The 26,663-nt window shown below is 32.9% G+C and overlaps 1 protein-coding gene across 3 annotated transcripts in view; it reads left to right on the top strand.

Moving 5' to 3' along the window:
• Fbxo8 (F-box protein 8) overlaps positions 1-20,952 on the top strand; it is a 53,440-nt gene extending 32,488 nt beyond the window's left edge. For all 3 annotated transcript variants that reach the window (XM_013358712.4, XM_005325513.5, XM_040293922.2), the window contains 3 exons: positions 10,391-10,509; positions 12,722-12,918; positions 15,538-20,952. In XM_013358712.4, the coding sequence (XP_013214166.1) occupies positions 10,391-10,509; positions 12,722-12,918; positions 15,538-15,725 (504 nt within the window). In that variant the 3' untranslated portion in view covers positions 15,726-20,952. The remainder of the gene's footprint in view (positions 1-10,390; positions 10,510-12,721; positions 12,919-15,537) is intronic.
• The last annotated feature ends 5,711 nt before the right edge of the window (positions 20,953-26,663 follow it).

Genomic DNA, 26,663 nt, shown 5'->3' with positions numbered 1-26,663 from the left:
CATAACTTCATTACTTTCAATTGTTATTAATTATACCTGAACCTAATAGAATTTTATCTCCATATTTTAATTCTAATGCTTTTTTCCTTCTACTTTAGAGGCAGGCTAGAGATAGAATGCATTTTCCAAGAGTCTTGCCTCAGCTAATAGCAATTTTCTCAGTAATAATTACTATAATTATTGTTACATTTAATTCTTAGTGGTAATTTATCATTTGTGAAGTGACCTCTTATCTGTCATCTTATTGATGCACCCCAGTGACAGATGTTCCTCTTTTGGGGGCTATTATTTTTCCTAGATGTGGCTCATTTTCTATTTGAAACTATTATAATTAATTAATATGACTTTTAATTATTTATTTAAAACTTTAGATAAGGAGGTTCATATATTTTGTCTGATGTCACTATTTTCTCTCAAAGAATAAACAAAAATCTATCCCACGTCCCCTCTCCAGTTCCTCTAGATTCCACTGGAGGGGATTCTTCATTTTTATTTTAACTGTCCTACTTTTATGTGAGATTTCCTGTTGATTTCTAACTACAAATAATTTCAGGTATATATGTGACTGTACTTAGCAATTCTTTAACATTCTGCACTTTAATGTACTGAATTAAAAGTTCCTTATAAATAGTTTTCAGGAGCTACTAAAATCCTTGCTAATTTGAACATTCATAAATAAGCTTCTTCCAACATCCCACACTCAGGTCTGAATAATGTGATTTCTCATTATCTTCCAGATGAATTGTGATGTTATGATTCATTTCAGTAACTATATTAATGGAAATTAGCTACAGGACATTGATACATTCTCTTCTCTCACAATTTTCTTTTCTCCCACATGAGTGTAGATAGTGAATGTTCTTTGTTCTTGGTAGGTAAAAGAAGAGACTGAGATCTGCAGTTCAGATTTCAAACTGACATCAAAATTCTCTCTTTTCTTTTAGTTCTAGTATTAACAGAGTCTTCCAGTGCATAGTTTAGTTATGGGTACCTATATAGAAGGAAAACATATTAGTCTTATAAACTAATCTTTCTACATAGCCAACTTTTTGGTACTGGGGATTGAACCCAGGGGCATTTAACCACTTGGCCCCATACCCAGCCCTTTTTTATATTTTATTTAGAGACAGGGTCTCTCTAAATTGCTGGGGCTGGATTTTTTAAAAAAATTTATTTGTTCTTTTTAGTTATATATGACAGTAGAATTATTTTGACCTATATACAGGAAGTATAACTTCTCATTTTTGTGGTTGTACATGATGTGGAGTTACACTGGTCATGTATTCCTATATGACATAGGAAAGTTATGTCCGATTCATTCTACTGTCTTTCCCGTTCCCATCCCCACTCCCTTCCCCTACTCTGCCCTGTCCAATCCAGTGAACTTCCACTCCTCCCTTTCTGCTGCCTATTGTAAGTCAGCTTCCGCATATCAGAGAGAATATTTGGTCTTTGGTTTCTGGAATTGGCTTATTTCATTTAGCATTGTAGTCTCTGGTTCTTCTGCCTTGTAAAGCCTCCCAAGCTGCTGGGATAACAGGCATGTGTCACTGTGCCCTGCCAATATAGGACAACTTTAAAAACTTGGGCCTGTTACCAAACCAAGATCTATCTGCTCACTATTTAAAAGCCAATACTCAGGAGATGAAAGTTGGTGGAAAGGAAATAATCAAAATTATGTAAAGATTGACATCCTGAGAAGATGGGGGAAAGTTATCATGCACCCCCCAAAAAAGACCATCTTGGGAAATTCAGGCATATAAGGACTTATATAGGGAGGGAAAAGAGATATAGTAATATGTGCAGGAAGGCTAGGTGCTGAGTGGGGTCTTCGTCATCCAGGACATGTATCCTTTTTCTCAAACCAGAACATTGCAAGGGACCTTGATCTCCTGGGGCTAATTTCTAAAATGCTTTAGACAAATAGATTGCTTTTCTTCCCACCCCACGCCTTTCTCTTTTCTTGGTACTGAGGATCAAATCTAGGACCTCAGGCATACTAGGCAAACCCTCTATCACTGAGTTACTCACCCAGCCCTTACACATTAGGTTTCTAAAAGTTAAGCATCATCTTTTGCATTCTGATGTAACGTGAAGGTCACCAGATGTTCTGGGTTCTATAAGTCTAAAGAAAGATTATTCAGCAGTTAACATCTTGATCATTTAGGTGCAGCTTTTCTTTGGAATTTAGAATGCAGGGCAAAAGGAGGGGATGTAACTGGACAAGATAACTTGCAACTGAGTTGCCATTGTTACAAGCATACGTTTTAGTCTTTATTTTACTGCACATAAAAAAAAGCATGTTGATTTTTTTTATTTACAAATAAAGCCCATTCAGATTTTGTGTTGTTGTTGTTGTTGTTTTGGTTTTTGGTACCACTGATTGAACTCAGGAGCAATCAATCACTGAGCCACATCCCTAAGCCCCATTTTGTATTTTATTTAGAGACAGGGTCTCACTGAGTTTGTTAGTGCCTCGCTTTTGCTGAGACGGTTTTGAACTCACTATCCTCCTGCCTCAGCCTTCTGAGCTGCTAGAATTACCAGTGTGTGCCACTGTGCCTGACCAAATTTTGTGGGTTTTTAATTTTAATTCCTTAACTATAGAGCACATATTCTCTGATTAAACAGGAAGAGTGAGAGTTGCTGAACTGAACAAAATTAATAGATTTTATATTTACCTTAGCAATTCTGAAATTCTGTAAAAAAGAAATCTTATCAGAGCAGACTCTTAACTATTGTTGTTTCTGTATTCAAAGGAGACAATGGGAATATTCCCATTTGATCTGTAGCAGGCTGTTTCTGATGTACTATTTATTTGTTACTATCTAGAAAGTGAAATTTTTATAACATGTTGTATCTCTTAATTTTCACATTAATTTTACTGTGAAAATAATACACTTTAACTATATTTTTTGTTCATTTCACTGTGGTTAAAATGTATATGTAAAAATTAATATATGAGTTATTATATTGAAAGGAAGGTTAGAAATCTAGATTGAGCTGTTTTGTTTTGTAAATATTTGTTGATAAAATTTAAGAATTATTATTTTTAGAATATCCTTTTAAAAATAAAATTAAATGCAATGTCCAGTTTCTTTGTATTATATAGTGTTCTAACAATAGGTTTATCATGGTACTGTATTTTGCATGTATAAAAGGACAAATTTGAACAAAAAAACTAAATCATTTTTTTTCTTAAATTTCTTTACTAAACTGTTCTCTAAGAAAACAATTAAGAATATGTTCCTCATATATGCTGGATTTGTTATATTAATGATCTCCTTAATTGGCATGAACTGTTATACAATGTTCCTGCCAGATATCTGTGCTAATAGTCAATAGAATGTACTTTTCTATTTGGCTTTACATGCCTAATTTTTTAGAATGCACTCTATTCCCAAATATATATTTATTGGTTCAAACATATATGGTAGATTTTGGTGAATTTAACATGAGAGGAGGAGACCGATTCACATTGACTTCCCTGGATTCTTATTGTTACTCAGCACCATTATTGTTTATTACTAATGGATTCCATTATACCTCCACCATTGCTAATAGAAATCTTCACTGCTTTGCACAAGGATCCAGATCAGCTCTCTCTTTTTCCATTCCTCTTCAAATCCGTATTCTGCCTAAGAAGAAAACCAACATGCACTCTATTTTTTGCTTTTTACTTTTTTTAATATATATATATAGTGTTAAAAATACCAAAGTACTACAAGAAATCAAACATATGCTCTGGGCAGGCAAGGCAAACTTTACTTCTTCCTGAAGGGTATGCTACCAAACGTGGCTAGCAAGTACACTTGTGCAGGTAGACTGCAGCATTCCCCCTTGCCCTAATAGGAGGAGTTTGGCATTACAGTCTACATGATTAGCTAATTTTAAAATTGGGGCAGCCAAAGGGAAAGAATATAGTTATAAATAGTTACAGTTGAATCTTTACATCCCAATTAAGGCTAAATACCATATTCTGAAAATAAACTATCAAACAATTTATTTTTCACACTGCTTCTGAGCTAGTGCTACTTCCCTGTCCTCCTGGCCTACAAAGCATTATATACTCCAATGGTACTTTTCTGTCTTTCTCCTTGTTCCCATTTGTCTGTATTGCTACTCTTGCAGAGCAATAGTTTTCCTGCTTATCAGTCTTTTTCTTTCTCCATTGACCTTTTTTTTTTTTTTTTTGCATTTTGACATGCATAGGTCAAATTACCTTGAAAAATATTCATTTTCTCTTTTTGCCTTTAATTTTACCACTTATCTTTTCCCCTTTTGTACTAATAAAATTTTCAAGCAAGTGGACTTTACTCAGTTTCTTTATCTTAAGCTCATTCTTTAGATTTCTACTTAGACTTGAGCCTCCACTACTGGATGGAAAGAGAGTTCTTGAAAGTCACTACTTTGTTTTCTCCCAATCACCAAAAAAAACCAGTGACCTCTTTCCCCATAGTCTCCTTGAGCTATCCAAAAGAAAAGGTAAGCCAGCTGTTTCTTTTGCTTGACATTTTAGTTTCTTCACAATAGCCGTCCAAGATTTTTACTGATTAGGAAACTGAGACTCAGAAAGGTTGAGTAAATTATTTATGTCACATCATCATTTACTGGCAGAGCTATGTTTGATACTTCTTCTGAAAATTATGCTCTTTAAACTCTACTGTGTAAATGTATCCACTCCCATTTTTAAATCTCAAAGACTCTTGGCCTCTAGGACATTATTCTACCCTTTTCCTCTTTTTTAATCTATATCTCTAATCCTCCCTTCTCTCTACATCCTATTACATTGCCAACTGCCTATTATGCCTTTCTGGTTATATCTATCACCACCTCCAATTCAACCTAAAACCAAATCTATCACTGTTTTCTTCAAATCAACACCATCTGTAATTCCTTTTTTTCCCCCTTCTCCCCATCAGTCATGTTTTTGTCAAGTCAATTCCCTCTTCATCAAGCTAGAAACATAAGTTATCACTGCCAGCATATTTGCAAGAATACTCACCTCATTTCATTTCTGGAACATACAGAATTTTTTAAATGTTTTATTTCTTTCCTATTTCTATTGTTTTTCCCTGCTTCCAAACACTTGTAGTAGCCCACTAGTTTATCTTCCATTATTTCTTTTTATATTAGAGTAGACCTTCCTTATTATCCAGGGAGGATACAAGACTCATAGTGGATATCTGAAACTATGGATAGTTCTGAGCCTACATATAGTTTTTTTCCTATGCATACATGTTTATGATAGTTTAACCTATAAGTTAGGCACTGTAAGAAATTAAGAAAAATAATAAAACAATTATAGCAATATATTGCAAAAAAAATGTATTTGACTATACCCTCTGACCCAACATATCTTATTGTACTTTCTCATTTTCACTTGAAGGAAGCACTTTTTGGTTTCTCTTTGGCTTATTCAAGTTGTTAGCATTATTTCTCTTGGTTTTTGTAGCCATTTTAAAGTAAAACACAGATTATTAGAACACAAGCACTATGATACCATGACAGTAGATCTGATAGCCAAGATATCTACTAAGTGACATATAAAGTGAGGATATGAATCAGGAGGGATGGAGCAGGACAGCAGGAGATTTCATCATGCTACTCAGAATGGTGCCCAATTTAAAACTTATGAATTATTATATTTTTTAATATGTGTTTTTTTAGTTACCGATGGACCTTTATTTTATTCATTTATTTTATGTGATGGTGAGAATTGAACCCAGTGACTCATACATGCAAGATGAGCCCTCTACCACAGGGCTACAACCTCAGCCCCAAACTTATGAATTATTTATCTCCAAAATTTTTCATGTAATATTTTCAGACCACAGATGAATCAAAATCAAATTCAAGATATTTCTCCTTGTCCTGAAAATAGACTTAGTTTTTATGTTATATTGCTTTTGTTCACATATCAACTGAAATGTTCTTTCCAGTGTTCCCCTCATTTAGAGCTATCTGAACTCTTGTCATTTCTTCAAACCTATCCAAATGTCCCATCCTTTAGTGATGTTTCCATTCATTGAACTATTGAAATTCTTATTTTTAATACAGATTAATTTAGGGCATGCATTTTATTGATTTGTCACATTGTGTATGCAAGTTATTTCTACACATGTCTCATCACCACAAATAAATTTTCCTAGGGTAAAACTGTCTTATACCACTCAATGTCTGTCACTGAATACCTTACATATACTATCTAGGTTTAACATAATTTTAAATGGTGATGTGGACAGTTTTAATTTATGAATTTTGATTTGTTTTAGAAAAACTTTATACTGCTAGACATGTGTGCATACATATGTAAATATGCATACATATGTAAATATATATTTATTATATATACTATTCGTTAGGTATTCATATTTATATCTAAATGTAAAGTTAATGGATTCTTTTTTAAAAGACTAAATAATTAAGAAATTTAAGGTGGGGCTGGGGATGTGGCTCAAGCTGTAGCACGCTCCCCTGGCATGCATGCGGCCAGGGTTCGATCCTCAGCATCACATACAAACGAAAGATGTTATGTCCCCCGAAAACTAAAAAAATAAATATTAAAAAAAAAAGAAATTTAAGGTGGACATGGTGGCACACACCTATTATCCCAGCGTCTCAGGAGGCTGGAACAGAAGGATCATGAGTTCAAAGCCATCCTCAGCAATTTAGTAAGGCCTTAAGCAACTCAGTGAGAGCCTATCTAAATAAAATAAAATAAAAAGGGCTGGGAATGTGACTCAGTGGTTGAGTGCCCCTGGATTCACTCCCCAGTACCAAAAAAAAGTTAAGATTTATAACATGAATATTATTTACCAGTTTATCATTTTCCAAAGAAACATGAAGCCTAATGTCTACTTTCATAATAGGAATTTTGTTTATCCTACTGTAACTTTCCTATAGAACTATTTTTTAAGTAAAATCTATTTGGATCAATAGTTTCATTTCAGCTGATGTGAACTTATCTAAGGAGCCAGCCAAATATAAGACTGACGCCATTAAGATTTATCTCACAGTTATTTTATGGAAATGCCTTAGAATCCTCCCCAAATGGAAAAAAAAGAACTACACTGTGAACGAAATGATTTAAATAGTTCTAAAAGTTGAACAGAATAGAATTTGCATAATGAAATTAAAATTTATAAACAATGAAATTAAATAGAAATGATTTTGAAGTGTAAGTTTATTTTGGAAATGCAAAAGGAAAAATAGACTCAAGCAAATAACAAACTATTGGCCTTTGAACAACTCAGCTGTAGTTACAAGCATGCCTTTCAAATGAGATGTTAACTGGCTTGAGACTCCTATGTTCATTTAGAATAGGGATTCCTAGACTGCAGTCCTTAGATGAACTTCAGGTGTTTAATTTCCATTTTAAAAGTACATAGGGGGCTAGGGCTGTGGCTCAGTGGTAGAGTGATCCCCTGGCATGTGTGAGGCACTGGTTTCAGTCCTCAGTACCACATAAAAATAAAATAAAGGTATTGTGTCCACCTACAATTAAAAATATACATTTTTAAAAAGTGTACAGGAAAGCTATGGGGGTAACTCCATGTTAGATTGCTTGCCTAGAATGTGAGAGGTCCTGGGTTTGATCCCCAGCACTGAAAAACAAAATCTTTTTAAGTGCTGCATTATTTTGATATATTGAATGTCTTTATTTTTTTCTTCTTTTCTAACTATTTCCTTCTTTGGTTTAATACCTCTACATTCCTCACCTCTTCCTTATATAACATGAGTTTTATACCCTTCAACCATCTGAGTCCTAATTTTCTCTGTCCAGATAAATTCTACTTTGTCAGTATGCAACATAAAATGTAACTTTCAAAATTGGACACTATTTTAATGAACCATGTAATCAGGTAAAATATACAAGTTGCAACCTTCCTTTTACCAGAAACTGTATTTGTATTAATATAGACTAAATATGAGTGCTCATGATTTCTTTTGACTATGAGACACCACGTAAACAAATCAATGTGTTCACATGCATGTGTGTACTCACACACATACATAGCTGTGAGTTCCAGTTGCTAGTGTACTATGTGGTCTGGAGATCTCTCTGTACCATTCTTCTAAAATTTTATTAAAAATTTAAAAAAACTACTTATTGAACAAATACAATATCCTTCAACGGATCTCATGTTCTGTTATATTTTTGTATTTCACTATTACATAGAAAGGAGTTCGGATGATTGCCAGCTTCCTTATTCAAGACAATTATAATCTAATCCCATGCCTTTTTTTGTTTGTCTTGATGTTCACCTTGATAGTTCTTCCTCTACAGGGAAATCTCCAGGCTTGAAACTAATGCCTCCTTTCCACATAAAACCAATAGAGTTGGCTTATTTCAGGCTATATGTTTCTAGTTTTCAGGATTGGGTTTAAAACTCTTTGTGTATGTGCTTACTCCTGTGTATTTGATTGATTTTGGGGAATTCTGGTTAGATTAGATATTTAATTCTCAAAACACATGTTCCATAAAAAAGGAAATAGTCAACAGTATATTTTTATGATGATTACATAGGCAAACATTAAGGTTACCTTATAACTAAATAGCATCAAATGATATTAAAATGACATATAATAACATAATTATATCCTACTTAATGGATTATATTTGTGTTTTTTTAATAGGTGAGAATTAATTTTATACCTCTTAAATAGCGATTTGGGTATGAATAAAGACTATTAAATAGTCCTTAATTGACATTTCTTCATCTTTAAATCACTTCAATTAAAATTGAACACAGAAATGATTTGAAAATACTGTTATTCTTTTACACTGAGAAATTTTGGAAACAAACCCCACTCAATTTTTGCTAAGCTGATTGATTAAACATACAGTCAACTCTCGATTATTCAAATTAATGGAGGAAAGGATGGAACAAGCATTAATAGTTCTCTCATCCCTGCCCCCTCAGACAATTGCTGACAGCTCATTCTAGACAAAATTTGACCTTCTGTCTTGATCATATGACATTTTCAAGCCCTTGTATCCAGGATTCAGTGAAATATGACCTACAATTTAGTTAATAGGATAGTTTCATGTTATTACACTATTATCTTCTTTTATGTAGATTCTTAAAATCAGGACCTTAGCTTTGCCTTTGTACTATTAAAATTCACATGAAAAGTTGGTAACATTGCTATTAAGGTATTATTCTGAAGGATCATAAAATTAGTTTTATATAAAAAGTCATCCTGGAATTACAGTTTATAGATAATTATAACCTTTTAAAAGCATTACCTCATGGTATCAACTTGCTTTAAAAATTTTTTAATATAAAAATTTTATGAGAAAGCTTTTGTCTTTGAGTCTTTTATAGAATATATTCCAGCTTTTTAAATTCTAATGAGTGCAATATTTCTGAGTACTATGTGTTTGTAAAATGAAGAAATGCTGAAAGAATTTATGTGTGAAAATAGTATGTTGCGTGTATGTAATATGTCATCTTCTCTACCAATTAACTGCACACATTGTGCTAGTATCCAGACATAAGCATTCATAGAAGTGCATGGCTCTGGATAACTACAAGTTGAAATAAACACACCTGCATTTTATTTCAATACTGCACATTCAAATCCACCTAATACATTTATTTGAATGTGACTTCCATATATGTGAAAGAACAGTGGTTTCAGCATTTAATTTTTTGTGATGTTTTGTTGGTGGTGATTAAATCTAAAGTAGATGCAAAGTTATGGGTAATGCTTCTCTGGAAAACTTTGCATGCAGAGAAAAGGAAATTCAAAGATAAATCCTATGAAAACTTTCAAATTGTTTTTGCCTCAATGTGTATTGTAGTTAGATTCTTATAATATATAGTGATGCTTAAAGCCAAACTAGTAAAACCCATTAACCAGCCTGGAGTATGGCCTACTTTACTTAAAGTTCAGTATTTTAATTATTTTTCTTTCCAGACTAAAAATTATTAAGTCCTTCATTTTGAAAATATTATTTTTTTCTCAAGAAACTGTTTCCTTGAAAGTGGACTAAGATTTAAGAAATCATGGTTTCTATTAGGCAGGGGAAGTATTAGTTACAAGTCTTATTTTATAGTCTATGTGATGGTTTCTTTCATATGCTGTCTCAAGTTAGGCCATATTTCTGTGTAGTTAGTTTTACCTTACATGAGCCAGAAAATTAAATTAATATTTCTTTAGGAATCTTAACTTTGAATTTCCTACTTTTCATTGCATGTAAACTATCAGTCACAAATAATAGTTTCAGTTCAGGTTCTAGCTTGTATTTTGCATGATAAAGCTATATAAAAAGCCTAGTAATGCTGGGAAAATTTATAGCTATGGTTCTGCTATTGCCTAATTGTCAAAATTTATAAATAAGGGGTGATTTTATTTATGAAGACTTGTCTTTCTGCCTTAGGGAGTGAACTACTTTATGTCCAAGGGTATCCTAGATGACTCGCCAAAGGAAATAGCAAAGTTTATCTTCTGTACAAGAACACTGAACTGGAAAAAGCTGAGAATCTATCTTGATGAAAGGTAAAAAAAAAAAAAAGAAGAAGAAGAAGTTTTAGTTTTTATAAGAAAGGAGTTAAGTGAGGCTTTTGATATAAAGTTTTACTTTAAAAACTATACTAGATAGCAATCAGCAATTACTATATCTTATATATCCTTTGTTTTATGAGTTTTATCTTGCTAATGAAGAAGTTGCCATTATAAAAGTAAAAATAAGTCCATGCTCATAAACAAAATGATAGCCCAACATTTTTCTAATAACAAACCAAAATCAATATTTTTGTGGAAGCTGCAGCAGCCCTTTTTCTTAATAACTAGCTATAATCTTAAGTGTTAAAATAACTGAAAGCTTTGAATTCTGAAATTGTTCATATATATGAAAATAAATTATCCAAACTTAGAGATATAAGGATATGTGTGTGCATAGCAGTACTACACAGAAATACCATGTGCATGTTTGAAAATTCTGAAAATATGACATTTAGTAGTGTCTTCTACACACATTGAGATAACTAATATGTTGTTCTGATTTAATAGTCATTCATTTATACTCTATTATTTTACTAATTGATAGACATTTAAAAATTGAAGCTGGGTGTCGTGGTGCACACCTGTAATCCCAGTGGCTCAGGAGGCTGAGGGAGGAGAACTACATGTTTGAAGCCAGCTTTAGCAATTTAGTGAGGCTGTATGCAATCTATTGAGACCCTGTCTCAAAATTTAAAAATAACAAGGGCTGGGAATGTGGCTCAGTGGCTCAGTGTTCCTGTGTCTCTAGGTTCAGTCCCTGATTACAAAAAAAAAAAAAAGATAAAGATTATGGGAAAACATTTTGATGCCACACAAACTCTCATTTTAAAAATTATAGATCTGATACTAAACTAACCTATGGCACACAAAAAAATGCATGCCTTTCAATCTTTTTTTTCCTCAGGATTTTCAGTACCAATTTATAAATGTTTACTTAGTTTTAGAAACTTTGCTAAAAAATAGGGTATATAGTCATTACAAGAAGTCTCTTATATAAAAATATTCTCATTGACTCTTCTTGTCTTTAAATGTCAGGCTCTTTGAATTGGCAGTTTTCAGTAAAGAAACAGATCTTTTCATAAACATTTTATGCTTTGCTGATCTTATTATCTCTGCCATAGCTACTTACAACTCTGCAATTATGTTGTGAAAACAGACATATAATCTATAAACAAAGTACTGTGCTTGTGTTTTAATACAGCTGTTTACAAATCAGGCAGTGGGCCAGATTTAGCTCAGTATCTATAGTTTGCCTGTCCCTGCCATAAGCAATTGGTAGAAGTTGAAGGTTATGATCACATAATTGTTGTTAAGTTTAATAATCATTGAAGGATATTGTAACAAAGTGAGACTAGACATTAGAATGCTATTGATTAAACATTCATAACATACATATTCAACTATTTATATAATTATAAATAACCTGAATGTTTACATCAATAGGATATATAAAATAGGATTGTAAGATGGATACATCAATAGGATTGTAATGGCTACTTTGCTGCCATGAAAAACAGTGAGATGAATCTATATGTGGAGTTAAAGAAAGCTGTTAACAATAAACTGTGTGAAAAAAGCAAAAGCAAATTCTAAAGCAATATATAGCATATGTAGGCAATTTAAAATCTCTACATAGTTGTTGCCTCTGAAAGTGTAGCTTGGTATGGTAGGTGAAGATTGTCTTTACTTTCATATTTTAAAAAATAAAGACTTTGCCAAGAAGACACTGCAAAAAAATTTCTTTATTTTATAAGCAGAATTACTTCTGGTATTGTCTTTTGTTTTGTTGTAACCTATTTATGAAAGAGTTCAAAATTGTTTAACTTCATTAGATAATCATACTTAATGTTTTAAAGTTTTAAGAATAATATCTACTTTTGAGCCAGGTGTGGTGGAACACTCCTGTAATCCCAGCAGCTTGGACAGCTGAGAAAGGAGGATTGCAAGTTCAAAGCCAGTCTCAGAAACTTAGTGAGATCCTAAGCAATTTAGTGAGACCTTGTCTCAAAAAAAAAAAAAAAAAAAAGAACTGGGGATGGATCAGTGGTTAAGCACCTCTGGGTTCAAAAAAAGAATATACACTCTTATAGGATTAACTGAGTAATTCATTATTTTTATCCAAAAATTACAAATTACAATTTATAATTTTTATTATTAGCATTTTTTAATAAAGTTAACTAAAGCTGTACCTATTTTTTTTCTATAGGAGAGATGTCTTGGATGACCTTGTAACATTGCATAATTTTAGAAATCAGTTCTTGCCAAATGCACTGAGAGAATTTTTTCGTCATATCCATGCCCCTGAAGAGCGTGGAGAATATCTTGAAACTCTTATAACAAAGTTCTCACATAGGTTCTGTGCTTGTAATCCTGATTTAATGCGGGAACTTGGCCTTAGTCCTGGTAAGAATATATATATAGTACATTACTTCCTCCCTCCTCCCTGGCCACCTCCGGGTAAAAAGAGTCCAATATGACACGTTTTTCTCACTGTGGGGAAAAATGACTCCATTAACTAAAAATATTTATTTTTTTCATTTTAGTAGTAACTGCATCTATGGAATATATCATTTATGTAAACATAGAGGACTCCTTTAGTTAGTCATAGACATCATTTATACTTAGTAAATTTACTGACTTAGAACAAAAGTTAGATTCAGCTACAGATATTCTTTAAAATTATTCTTGTTTGAATAATTTCAGTAGTTTAACCAATGTAATTGAATACTTGAGAAATTATTTTAAAAGCTTTTAATAATCCACATATTGCATAGGTAATATTTTTCTACTAAAATTTTTGGGTGTTTTTTGCTTTTAAAAAATTAATTTACTTATTGTAGTTATACATGACAGCAGAATGCATTTTGATTCATAGTACACAAATAGAGCACAATTTTTCAGTTCTCTGGTTGTACTCCACAGCATTCATGACTTTATACATGTACCTAGGATAATGATGTCCATCTCATTTCACCGTATTTCCTACCTATCAAAAGCACTATACAGATGTGATGTAATGTAATGTAATCCAATCAAATTCCTAATGACATTCCTCATAGAAATAGAAAAGCAATCATGAAATTCATCTGGAAAAATAAGAGTCCCAGAATAGCCAAAGCAATCCTTAGCAAGAAGAGTGAAGCAGGTAGCATCACTATACCAGACCTTAAACTATACTATAGAGCAACAGTAACAAAAACAGCATGTTATTGGCACCAAAATAGACATGTAGACCAATGGTATGGAATTGAGGACACAGAGGCAAACCCACATAAATACAATTATCTCATACTAGACAAAGCTGCCAAAAATATATATTAGAAAAAAGATAGCCTCTTCCAACAAATGGTGCTGGAAAAACTGGAAATCCATATGCAACAAAATGAAATTAAGCTCCTGTCTCTCACCATGCACAAAATTCAACTCAAAGTGGATAAAGGATCTAAGAATTAGACCAGAGACCCTTTGCCTAATAAAATTTGTTTTTAATACAACTAGTTTTTTGTGTTTGTGTGTACTGTTTATGTATACATATATGTTTGCATGTGATAGAACCTTAGTTTCCTGTGTGCTTTTCATTTGATATGGGTTTATCTTTTCAAATAAAAAATTTTATATTGATTATCTCATTAAGCAGAGATTACAAAACATTTACCTATCATATGAAATTTACTGAACATGCTTTACAAGACATAATCTTTCAGTTAGCTGTAGGATTCTGAAATATAAACACCACAAGAGTACCAAGTATCATTTGTTACTATTGTAATATTAAACATCAAGTATTGACCTGAGCTTATATAAAGAAGAAAATTATTTTGTTGCATGGTGCTCTGGTATAGGAATTCTTTCTCTAAAGATTTACCTTTGAAATTAATAGGTAAATTCCATAGGATTTTGAAATACATCTCTCCAAGTAAGAATATTCATTTCATAATCCTATAAATTGTTAACATTTTATTTTTAATGCCAAGTAGTCATTAAAATGCTTTCATATTAAACTAGGTTTTTGTAAAGCACTCTGTAAATAAATATGTTCCTTTTTTAATGAGCAGGAAAATATGCTCCTAGTGCAAATTTTTAATATGAATTTTGATTCATAGTACACAAATAGTTGGATATAAATAACATAATACACACATTCAAATAGTTATATAATTGTAAATAACCTGAATGTTTATATCAATAAGATATACACAATAGGATTGTGAGATGGGATATCAATAGGATTGTAATGGCTACTGTGGTGCCATGAAAAACAGTGAGAAGATTCTATATGTGAAATTAAAGAAAGCCGTTAGAACATACTGTGTGAAAAAAAGCAAAAGCAAATTCTAAAGCAATACTTAGTATATATAGGCATTTTAAAATCTCTACATAGTTGTTGCCTCTGAAAGTGTAGCTTGGTATGGTAGGTAAAAGCATTTGAAAGCAAAAATGAAAATAAAGCTAGTTCTGAAATTCTTAAATCTAGAATGAGGACTGGGGTTGTGGCTCAGTGGTAGAGTGCTCGCCTAGCATGCATGAGGCACTGGGTTGGATCCTGAGCACCACATGAAAGTAAAATAAAGATACTGTGTCCACCAAAAACTTAAAAAAAAATGTATAATGAATTTTTTACTATAAACTCCTAAACTATTCTAAAGTTCTTCTGAATTGAAAAAAAATACTTAATGAGGGCTAAGATTATAGCTCAGTAGTATAGCACTTGCCTAGCATGTATGAGGCCCTGGATTCAGTCAGTTGTGGGGTTGGGAGGAAGGGAGGAAATGCTTACTGAATTTACATTCAGACTGGAGGATAACTGTCCTGGTTTGCCCAGTACTGAGGAATTTCCCAGGTCTTTTAGTGCTGAACTGGAAAAAGAGCAAAACTAGGCAAACTGGGAGGAGTTGGTCATCCTGTTTAGTTGTATACTAATCTTGAGCTCTTGAAATTATGAACATTTGCCCTTATGTAAAACCTTTGGGATAATATTTTTTATACTAGCAAATAATTCAAAGTGTTTCTTTTTCCTTACAGACGCTGTTTATGTACTGTGCTACTCTTTGATTCTACTTTCCATTGACCTCACTAGCCCTCATGTGAAGAATAAGATGTCAAAAAGAGAATTTATTAGAAATACTCGTCGTGCTGCTCAAAACATTAGTGAAGATTTTGTAGGGCACCTTTATGACAACATCTACCTTATTGGCCATGTGGCTGCATAAAAGCACAATTACTAGGACTTCAACTTTCTACTTCAGACTAAAAGCTACCCAAGGACTTATTTAGCAAATATGGGGGTTTCATCAGTGCTGGCCCTTCTGGCCTCTGTATACAATCAAGCTTGAGTATACAATCTCTTTTTCTTTCACTATTTTCTTTTTTAGTAATTTCCTTGGAGAACTAAGTAACTTTGGAGAATTTTTCTTAATTTTGCTTATCATGTTTTGCACAAAGCACAGCCATTGTCTAACACAACTGTTGAAAGAATGTTAAACTGACACACATTATACTCTATAAGATGGTGTATTTGTGCAGTAGATTTGCCTGAAAAACTTTATCCATTTACATTCTTTTTTAAGATTCCATATAATGTGTACATATTTAACTAAAGAGATTTATAATCATAATTATTTTATTGTAAAGATTTTAACTAAAGTTTTTTTCCTTTTCTCTCAAACTGGGTTCTGAAATTTATTTGGTTCTTATCTGAGAATATTGTTGTCTTTGTAAAAGTAGGATCTGAAGTCATATGGAAACCAATACCAGCTATCCTTGTCTTTGGACTTCCAAGAGTGTTGGTTTGTTACTATATTACTATGCAAAACTCATACTTACTTGTATAATATAAATTTATCATTTGATTCTTCATTTTTAAAACTTCTGAGTTAGTTCTCAGTAAGTCCTTTAAACCACTTAAGTTTTAAAAATGTGTCTGAATTTAACATCTACACTTATTAGAACAGAATACATGTTATTAGAACTCTGAACTAATCACACTTTTTACTCTTTTCCTAATCTTGATAATCTCTGTTCAGAATTCATTGAGAAAGGGATATTGTGACGATGGTATATAGTCATTGTTCATTCATTTAGTAAATATTCATCAAGGGACTTCCATGTGCTAAGCACTGTACTAGGTATTAGTAATACCTAGACATCAGCTCTGCATTCACAGGTGTTACATCATTGGATAAACCTTACTAAATGGAGAGCAGATGTATTCAGTGTGTCTTAATTAATAATTATTTAGTGGTTAAAGAGTGTTGGATTTTCACAGCATTGGATTGATAGAGAATATTGTATTTATATAGTAAGTTAAACAACAAAAGGTTTGGAGTGACAGAGAATATGATGGTAGAGCTGTTAGCTTGAGGTAAGGGAGTTGGAGTAGAGACTTCTTATTAGAAGTGTAGAATCCTGGCGTCCATTCATATATGACCCTAAATCCATAGAGATTTTTAATATTACAGCTGCAGTAGTATACTATAAATTTTTAAAGGACAAAAATAAGGTAATCGAATCATTTTTAATGTCAGAAGAACTTTTAAACTGATACAAAACAATGCCTAGATTCTGAATAAAATAAGTAATGTTTACATGTATATAATTTTGAATTCCATTACAAAATAATACTAATTTGTAAAGCTCAAACTAATTTATTAAGCTTCAAAAGACAAAGAACAGTGATAATGTATTTTATTTTTGTTTCTGTGTTCCAGTGCGTGGCACATAGACCTCTCTGTCTACTCCTTCCGCCCCCCCATCCCTCTTAATTGTCATCTTTTTAAATTTCACTCTCTTTTCTTTTTTAATAGCTCCCACTTCCCAACTTTTTCCCCTTTTATCAGCCTCATTTTCTACTATGGTCTGATTATAAATGTGGATTAGCAATACCTTTTTCAACATTTTCTTATGGAAATGTTCAAACATATAGAAACATTGACATATTTTACAGAGAATGCCTATATACATGCCACCTGTATTCTACAATTTAAATTTTACTATATTTATTTTATTGCATATTTATTCATCCCTCTTTCCATTAGTGAATCCATTTTATTAGTTTGGTACAGGTTAAAATAAGTTTCAAACATCAATATACTTCATTTCTAAAGACTTAAGCTTGCATATCTTTAATTAAAAGTCTGGTTTTTTTAGCGTTTTTCCTTTGAGGTAAAACTTACATTCAGTGAAATGCAGATATATCATGCATACTGATCAATGAAACCCCACTAAAACATGTACCTGTGCAAACCAAACCAATGTGACCATAGAGACCCATTTATGCCGTCCTCCCATCCACTACCTTATTCTTGTCATATATAACATACAGTATGTTATATGTTATAATTTTCCTTGAACAAGCATATACACTTTAAATAAATTTTTTAAAAATACTCTTTAATACTTACCCAGATTATCATTTCTGATACTCATTCTTTTCTGATGATCCAGGTTTTCTTGCAATATCATTCCTTTCAAAATGAAAAACTGTCTGATTTCTATTTCAGTTCATGTCTGCTGAAAATTATCATAGTGTTCTTTTATCTGAAAATGTCTGATTTTTTTATGAAGAGTTTTTGGCTGAATATTTCTGGGTTGACATTTTTCCCCTTTAAAGATATTATTTCATTATGTTCTGACCTCTTATTTCTGATAAGAAGGCAGTAGTGTTCAAATTGTTTTTGCTGTTGTACGATATTATTTTCCTCTGAGTGTTTTATTTCATGCAATATTTTTTTATCTTCATATAGTCTCAGGTTTTTGAGGCTCTATAGATTTTTTTCCAATCTTTTATTCCTCAAGTGGTTTTTTTTCTCTTTATCTGTATTCCAGTTTACTAATTTTTATATACTTGTTCGCTTTTTAAGCCTCCAATAAACATTTTTCTTTAAATTGCTACACTTTTTCAGTTCTATAAATTCCCTTTAGCTTTTATAACTTATAATTGCCTTCAGCTTTTATGACTTCTATCTCGCTGCCAAGATTTCTTATCTTTTTTCATTCATTACAAGCACATTTTCCCTTACATCCTTGAGCATAGTTAGAAAAGCTGCTTTAAAATACTTGTCTGTTTATTCCAATATCCTGGATCATATCAGTGCTAGTATTCTTTGGTTTCCTTTTCTTTTGAGAATGGGTTTACATTTTTCTGTTTCTTTATGCTGAATAACTTAGACTATGTTCTGGACATGGTAAATAAGATGTAATAGAAGCCCTGGGTTCTGATTTGTTTCCCCAGATCCTTTTTTCCCCCAAACAAATAGGCAGTTAACTTGACTAAACTTCCAGCTGTAAACTGTGGCTCCCCTATAGTTGAAGGCAGGTCAAATTTCAGTTCATTTCTTTAATAAGGCAACTCTATTTTGAGTCTGTTCTGTGCCTGCATGCTTCAGGGATCAGCCAGAATTGGGGGCAAAGTCCATACTTGGGATCTGAGACTCTCACTGGTTCTTTCCTTGCCAGGCTTTCCCTCTGCATTTTCCAGCAACAGCCATTACCCCAAACCCTAGCCTGTGGTTCTTCACATCAATAAAACTATAGGTTCCACATGATGCAAAGTAGGACTACCTTTGGGCTAATTATCAAAATGGGAAGCTCACCCAATGCTGTGTTCTCTGCTACCCAAAATGATATTCTCTGTAGGATCAGCTTGCTTTGGGTTCCTTTCTACTACTTTCAAGTCATTGAATTTTATATTTTGCCCTGAGTTGGTAGTTTTATCTGTTGGAAGGTTGAAAGAGCTATTTGGCTGTCACTTAAAGTTAAACCCTCTCTAATTGAGTAGTATTCCTTTTATGGTTAATGATTAGGGATTCATTCCTCATTCTTTTTAAAATAGGCGATTAAAAATTTTTAACATGATCCATCTATGAAGACCCTTAATAATAAAAAACACATACTAAATTAAGCATTCAGTGTTTCCCTGTATGGGTTCTATTATTTTTGAAGGAAGGTTAGTCTTCATGATGGGAAGAATTTTGTATTATATATAATGTCACATACAGTATGGGGCATAACCATGCTTGGATCTTGCCTACTAGATGCCACTAGTCTCCCCCAATCATTATGATATACAAACAATGTTCCTATATATTCAGGTATCTGCTGGGGAACAAATTACCTATAAGTGAGAACTGCATCTTCTTTCTGATTTAACATTTATATCTTTCTAAAACACAAGTCATCTTGATGACACTTCAAAGTCCCCTTTTGCCCTGAAAAACTAAGTGTAACCTCCTTAAGACTATTCACAATCAGGCCTCAGCTTATCTTTAAAGCTGCATCTCTAATAACATTCCTCAAGTATGGTTTGATCTTCCTTTGCCTTTTATAAGCTCTCTTTCTCTGATACATTTTTCTTACCTATGTATATAGTGTTCCTCTGCTAATCATCTGAGAGTCACCTCAAATATAATTTCTTTATCAAAGCTCTCAAACTGTTTTACACACCACTAATGTTAATTGCTTCTTCCTCTGTAAACTGTGGTGCTTTGTACATATCTTTATTATAGTAGTTATACTATTATTTTCTACATGTCCAACTTTTTCATCAAACATGCTCTTAAGATTAGACTGCTCCCAACCACTCAGGTTCTCTTTCAAGATCTGAATTAGAATAGTGGCAGAGGATGTTAGAGAGAAGTAATAAATTTGGAAATTGATAGGAGTGGTGATTTTAGAAAAAGATTTGTAATCTGACTGCCTGGTTGTTCTGTTATGAATGGTAGCTCCTAGGAGAAGCAACAGGTGGAGTAAAATGGAAAAGATTATCCCAATTTTTGCATATTTTTAACTTCAAAGAATGAATAGAGCTTTCATTGCAGCCAGAAATAGGACTAGGGTAAAAAAGTAAATAGAGCTAGATATTTAAGTTGTAGTCCACATTACTATTTAAAGCATATCAAGTAATACATGGAAAAGATAATGTCTCTTGAAGTATAGAGTATAAAAAGAAATAATTGGGAATATATTATTTTAGGCTTGGGTAGAGAAAAAATAGGAGTCAGAAATAAGAGGATTCATCAAAGCACTAAAGAAGAACAGTATCCTAATGACTAAAGAAAGAAATTGTCAAGAAGGGTGCTGATCTTTACTTTTACTGCAGCCCAAGGAAGTTTTTTCCCATCTATACTCAGCCTTCTTGAGTCTATCTTGCCACCTGGGACTAAATTCTTTAAGGCTAGAAAATCATCATACTGCTAATGGCTTTTATATGGTTCTTGGGCAAATATTCCCTTACCCGATGTGTAATCTGAGCTCTGCCGAAACCCACAAAAGTGCTTAGGCCTGTCTACACCTTCCTTCCCCAATAAGGGTTGTGTTGTTTCAAGCCCAGAATGCACTATGCCAATTGGGTATTTCTGGTGAATACTTCCCACACAGTCACTGGGTATGTTTTCTAAGATACAGATCATATTTTGAAAGAGGAAAGGAGAGAAAGGGAAAGGAAGGAAGGAGAGAAGGGAAAGAAAGGGTGAAAAAAGGAAAGAAAAGAATACAGAAGGAAAGAAAAGGAGGAGAGGGCAGAGAAGAAGAAGAAAAAAAAAAAACAATACTTGAATCCTTTAGAGCCTCCTCCAAATTTGTCATCAGGATTTTTCCAGAGTTTACTCTGGTGAAACTAACACTGTAATCATAATGAATGCTGTATTTTCACCTTTTTACTCTGTTTGGGAAACTGTTAAATCCTCCTTCATATTTACCTGTTGAAATGCTATTTGTCCTTCAATGTTCCCAGATTCTGTTCCCTCCAGGACAGCTTTCTCTGTTTTCGCAGATGGAAATTTAATTCTTATGTCTCATTCAGTTCCTAACATAGACATTTCCCCAGAGCAGTTTCTTGATTTATTTTAGCTCTGGTTCAGTTCCTGTATAAGCATATAGAAAGATGGTTTTACTAGTTCCACTTTACAAAACACATTAAGATTTTTCAGGTGTACACAATTTATAAGTCGTTAACTTTAAAATTTTTTTTAAGACAGATTCAACCTGTGTGTTATTCTAAACATAAATTCATCTCTCTAGTACCTCCAATTTTAAATATCTGGATAAATCACTGTTTCTTTAAGATTGTCTCCCTTTTTTAACTTTAAGAATTTAAGTCTTTCGTAATTATTCTTTCCAATTTTTGGCAATATTATGAATATCAATGAATACAGAGCTAATGAAAGTTGACTTGCTCAGTTGTAATATTTAAAATAACAACCTATTTATTCTAATTGGAGCTTGTTTTCCACTGCCTAAAGTGGTTTTTTGCTTAAATATCCTTATTAATACAACTACCTACAGTTTCTTTTCAAGCATTCATAAATAAATTGAGCCTCTTTTAGGGAGCCATCTTAAGAAAATAATAAAAATAGGGAAAAGGGAATGTGTATGCCCCTGATCACATTCTTATATTTTTAAAGGAAAAAAATAGATGGAAACACCTGGAATCCCCCAAATTGGGAAATAACATTTGTAAGAAATAACATATAATTGACTATATATCCAACACTGTATTAGGGACTGATCAGGTAGATCAAAATACATTCTCATGATGTATTACTATGAAGCCATGATGTCTCTGAATAATATGAAAAACCACTTATAAATATTAAAAGATATGAAATTATATGTGTACATACATGTGTAGATACACACATTACAATAACCTTATAAAATAAGGCAAAATCATGAATGGAAAGAAGAGACTAGAATAAAATATACCAAAATATAATGGATTTTTTTCTTATTTCCTCTTTAAAATCCTACTGAGGGTAATGTGTATATGTATGAGAGAGAGAAAGCACACACGAGAGCAAGCACATGTACCCATGTATGTGCATGTGTGTATATATACTTGTGTGTGTGTGTGTGTGTGTATTGAACTCAGGGTCATGTTACCACTGACCTCTATTGCCAATGCTTTTCATATTTTTTCTTTCGAGATAATGTCTAGCTAAGGTACCAAGGCTGACCTCAAATTTATAATCCTCCAGGCTCAGCCTCCTAAATTGCTAGGAATTATAGGCATGCACCACCGTGCCTGGCAGGGTCATTAGATACAACAAAATAAATTCATTGATCTATGAAGAAAATAAAGATACATAATCTTTCTAATTTGCATGGTGTAGTTTCCTCTCAGAATGTCTCCATGACTTTTTATTCAAAATATGTTTTATCTTTAAAAGACACTTGGTTGATCTGTTAAATTATACCTGGACAAATGTTTTGTTTTCAAGCTTAGAAAAGTAGATTGTTTTGTTTTATTTTTGTCTAACTAAATTAAAGACCAAGACGAGAAACATACCAAATTTTTCTGAGGAAATTTTCATTTGTTGAAAAAAAAAGAAGAAAGAAGGAAAGAAAAGGCTTTCTTCTTGGCATGGTGGGACAGGAAGGTTGGATTTAATTTAAAATGATTAATGAGATTTTGTCAGGCTCCTTGACTTTACCATCACTGCAGTTTGTCAGTGCAACAACCTGGGAAGCCCGGACGCCACTCTGTCGCCCAAAACCACTCTCCAGGGAAAAAATTAACTGGAAGGACTAGTGCCAGGTACACGTCAATGGCATTGTCTTTCTGGTATTGACAGTTTAAAAGTCTAAATCAGAAATATGTATGTTTGGGGACACACATACCTAAGATATTGTTTTCAGTCTCTTTGCAAGTAGTTAATCACTTTTTAAATTTTTAAGTTGTTGACATTTTGAGAATACTTGAGACAAAAATCTTGGACAACCTCTAATTTATTTAAAAAATTAAAACAAACAAACAAGGAATTTTAAAATCTCAGGTTACTTTGTTGTTTTGTTTTTCATTTAAAGAAATGAAGCACTTGAAATGTAAAATAATTTTCACTTTTGAAAACACTTTAAAAAAATATACCTAATTGTAGTCAAGTTTTAAAATTAAGCTATAAAATTGCAATCTGACTTAATACACCCTTTCTTACTTCCTCATGTGTTATGTTTGAAAATAATGACATTATTACCTAAAACCAAATTTCTGAATATGACTAGTTATTAGGTAACAAATGTAATATAAATTTTTGCCCCAGTATTGGTATTATATTCAATACTGGACAATCATTATATTTGATATTTGTATTAACCAAGTATTTTAATTAACCAAGACTAATTAAACAAACACCAAATACCAATTATCAATACCAAATACAATATCAATACTGAATTATAATAACATTGTGCAAATTGTTACTTGCATTTGTACCAATTAGCAATAGCAACACAATATCAATATTTATCATTTTATTCAAATAGCTATCCAAAAGAGTTGAGGCATGTGAAACTTCTTCCAACAAAAGCAGAATAGAAAATATCTTGAGGATCTGAAAGATATTCGAGGGCTAATTTTACAGAAAACTGGTAATGTACATTTGTCAGGTTTTATCAAAATGAAAAATGAACAAAGAGTGCCTTCCTGTTGAACAATTTCAAAGTAGTTTTCTGAGTTGAGCATACATCCCTCAGGGAAAGAGACCTTCAGCCAGATTTCCAGTGAATATCCAGTGGAATGGCCTAGAAAATTTTATTAAGCCTGCTGGTTTTATTGATAGAACACTAACAAGAGCAAAATAGAATAGTGTGTATGTAGACCAGTACATTTGTCATCTATCATATAGCCCACAGTCAGTTTCTCACGAAGCAAATATCACTTTCAACCTTGAAGCCATGAAATAGTTTATTGCATTTCTAAAATTCTCAAAAATCATATTATTCTATTTTCAATGTATGTAAATTTTAGTAGCAATTGCAATTTAGTTGCTACATTGCATACTTAATATCTAAAAATGGACTTCAAAATATTTGTGTGTTTGCATAAATGTATGTGTGCATGTGTTCAGTACTGGGGATTGAACCCAAAAACAGTCTCTGAGCTACATCTCCAGCCCTTTTAAATTTTTATTTTGATACAGAGTCTCACTAAGTTACCAAAGCTGGCCTCCAACTTGCCATCCTTTAGCCTCAGTCTCCTGAGTTGCTAGATGTTATCACCATACCTGGCTTTGACTGCAAAATCCAATGTAGGTAATAGTGTTTACACAGGGATTCACAATTATTCATTTCACTTCTCTTTGGAGATTTTTACTGTTACTGCAGAAATTGAAAAATAAATATGTATTTATTTTCCCTTCCCTTAGTTGATTGTGGAGTTAGGAAAATGTTTAGAAGTTTCTAGAATACCCCATCCCAAAAATACTATGGCCATAGTCAATAATAAACCAGAAAAATAAAAATATCCTTGAATGGGACTAAGCTCATATTGGATTAGGTGAAATCCAATGCCTTGTAACAGCTGTCCCCTTGGGGGCATTTATTACCATGATGAATTTGTGTTGATGCTGAGTCTGGTTCTTGGTTTCAAAAATCTGGTTTTGTCAACACATCTTAAGCAAATGTATTTTTCATGACATTGATTTTAAATCCAGTACAGAAGGAAATGTTACAGTGATAACCTACTGATCAGTACCCTCTTTATTTACCAGCTTACTATAGAAAATTGATTGGCAAACATGGAATTAAAGCAAGAGGAGTTACTTGAATCAAATGCTTTGTGCTTTGTGTCAGACTGCAATGGCCAGATGCATTTCTCAGTAGAGGTGATTTTGCACATTTAAAATTGGATAGCCTAAATCACTTTCTACTAGATACTGCCAACATTTGCTTCCATTTTTCAATATTTTATTTTATTTTATTTTATTTTATTCACTACTGGGTATCAAACCCAGGGCCTTAGGCATGATTGGCAAGCATTCTGCCTCTATACTACATCCCCAGCCCACAATCTATATTTCTTTTTCTTTTACACTGGTAAGTGGAACAGTGTCTTGTCCTTCCCCTCACCAGTTTTCTTTTTCTTTGACTCAGAATATTTCAAATACTTCCACTAATCACACTTTTTTTTTTTTTTTTGGTACTAGGGATTGAATTCAGGGGCACTTAACCACTGAGTCACATTCCCAGCCCTTTTTGTATTTTACTTAGAGACAGATTCTGTCTCACTGAATTGTTTAGAGACTTGCTAGGTTGCTGAGGCTGGCTTTGAACTCTCCATCCTCCTGCCTCAGCCTCCTGAGCCACTGGGATTACAGGCATGCACCACCAAGCCCAGCTAATCACATCAATTTAATACAAATAATATAGCCAATCACATTATATTCAAGGCCTAAAGTTATTCTTATGCATTTTGTGGTTTTTTTTCAGTGTCGAAAAAAAAAATCTCATTTCTCACATACCAAAGTTCTACTGCACATATAATCAAGGTCACTGTAGCACCCAAATACCTATTACATGGCAATACGTTTAAGACATTATTTTACATAACAGTGAAGTTATAATTCAAACATTCAAATAAATATTTAAAGACGGCCCATGTGCAGTGAAAGAGACAAAAAGGAAGAAAGCCCATTGTCAAGGGCTTTCATGGGAAAAGTCAATCATAGCCACATTCAGTCCTAAAATACTTTGTGTATGTCCATAATAATAGTTCTGTAGGAGTTAGGTGATTTCTGGAGGATCATCTGACCATTTGTAGGGGTCAAGAAAGACACTGACTCCAAAGTACTTTGTGTATGTTATTAACTTAAGTAATAGCAGAAGAAAATGTGTTATTTTAATAGGTGTGTTACTGAGAGAAGAGATGACTAAAGGCACAGATACAAATGTGGATGGGAGTCATGGAGTAGTGAATTACCTTTGGGAGCTGGAGGGTAAGGTGTGAACAGCAGTTTAGTGAAAGGAAAGACTGGAAAATACAAGTTGGAGAAAGAGTAAGCCATAATAGAAAGTTGACACTTTAATTTTGTAGACAACTGGGGATTTTTTAGATGGGTCATTTCTGATCTGTTTTAAGATCTTTCTAATGCTGATAAAAAATGTAAAGTAGAAATGTAGTCTGAGGAAATCAATGAAGATTGGTAATTATACACTTTTAATTATGCAAGCAAAATTTGAAGGAAATCTGAATTTCAGCACTGTTATTGGAGTGGAAGGGATAGACGAAAGATTTAAGAGACACTTTCAAAAGTAAACCATCTTGGTGCCCTATTGACTGTTGGACATAAAGAAGAAGGTGTAAGAATTATTGCAGGGCTACTGAGGATATAGCTCAGTGGTAGATTGCTTGCCTCCATGCTCAAGACCCTGGGTTC

The sequence above is a fragment of the Ictidomys tridecemlineatus genome, chromosome 14, assembly GCF_052094955.1.
Source record: "Ictidomys tridecemlineatus isolate mIctTri1 chromosome 14, mIctTri1.hap1, whole genome shotgun sequence".
In the NCBI taxonomy this organism is placed as follows: Eukaryota; Metazoa; Chordata; class Mammalia; order Rodentia; family Sciuridae; genus Ictidomys; species Ictidomys tridecemlineatus.
This window is presented reverse-complemented; position numbering and strand designations above follow the sequence as displayed.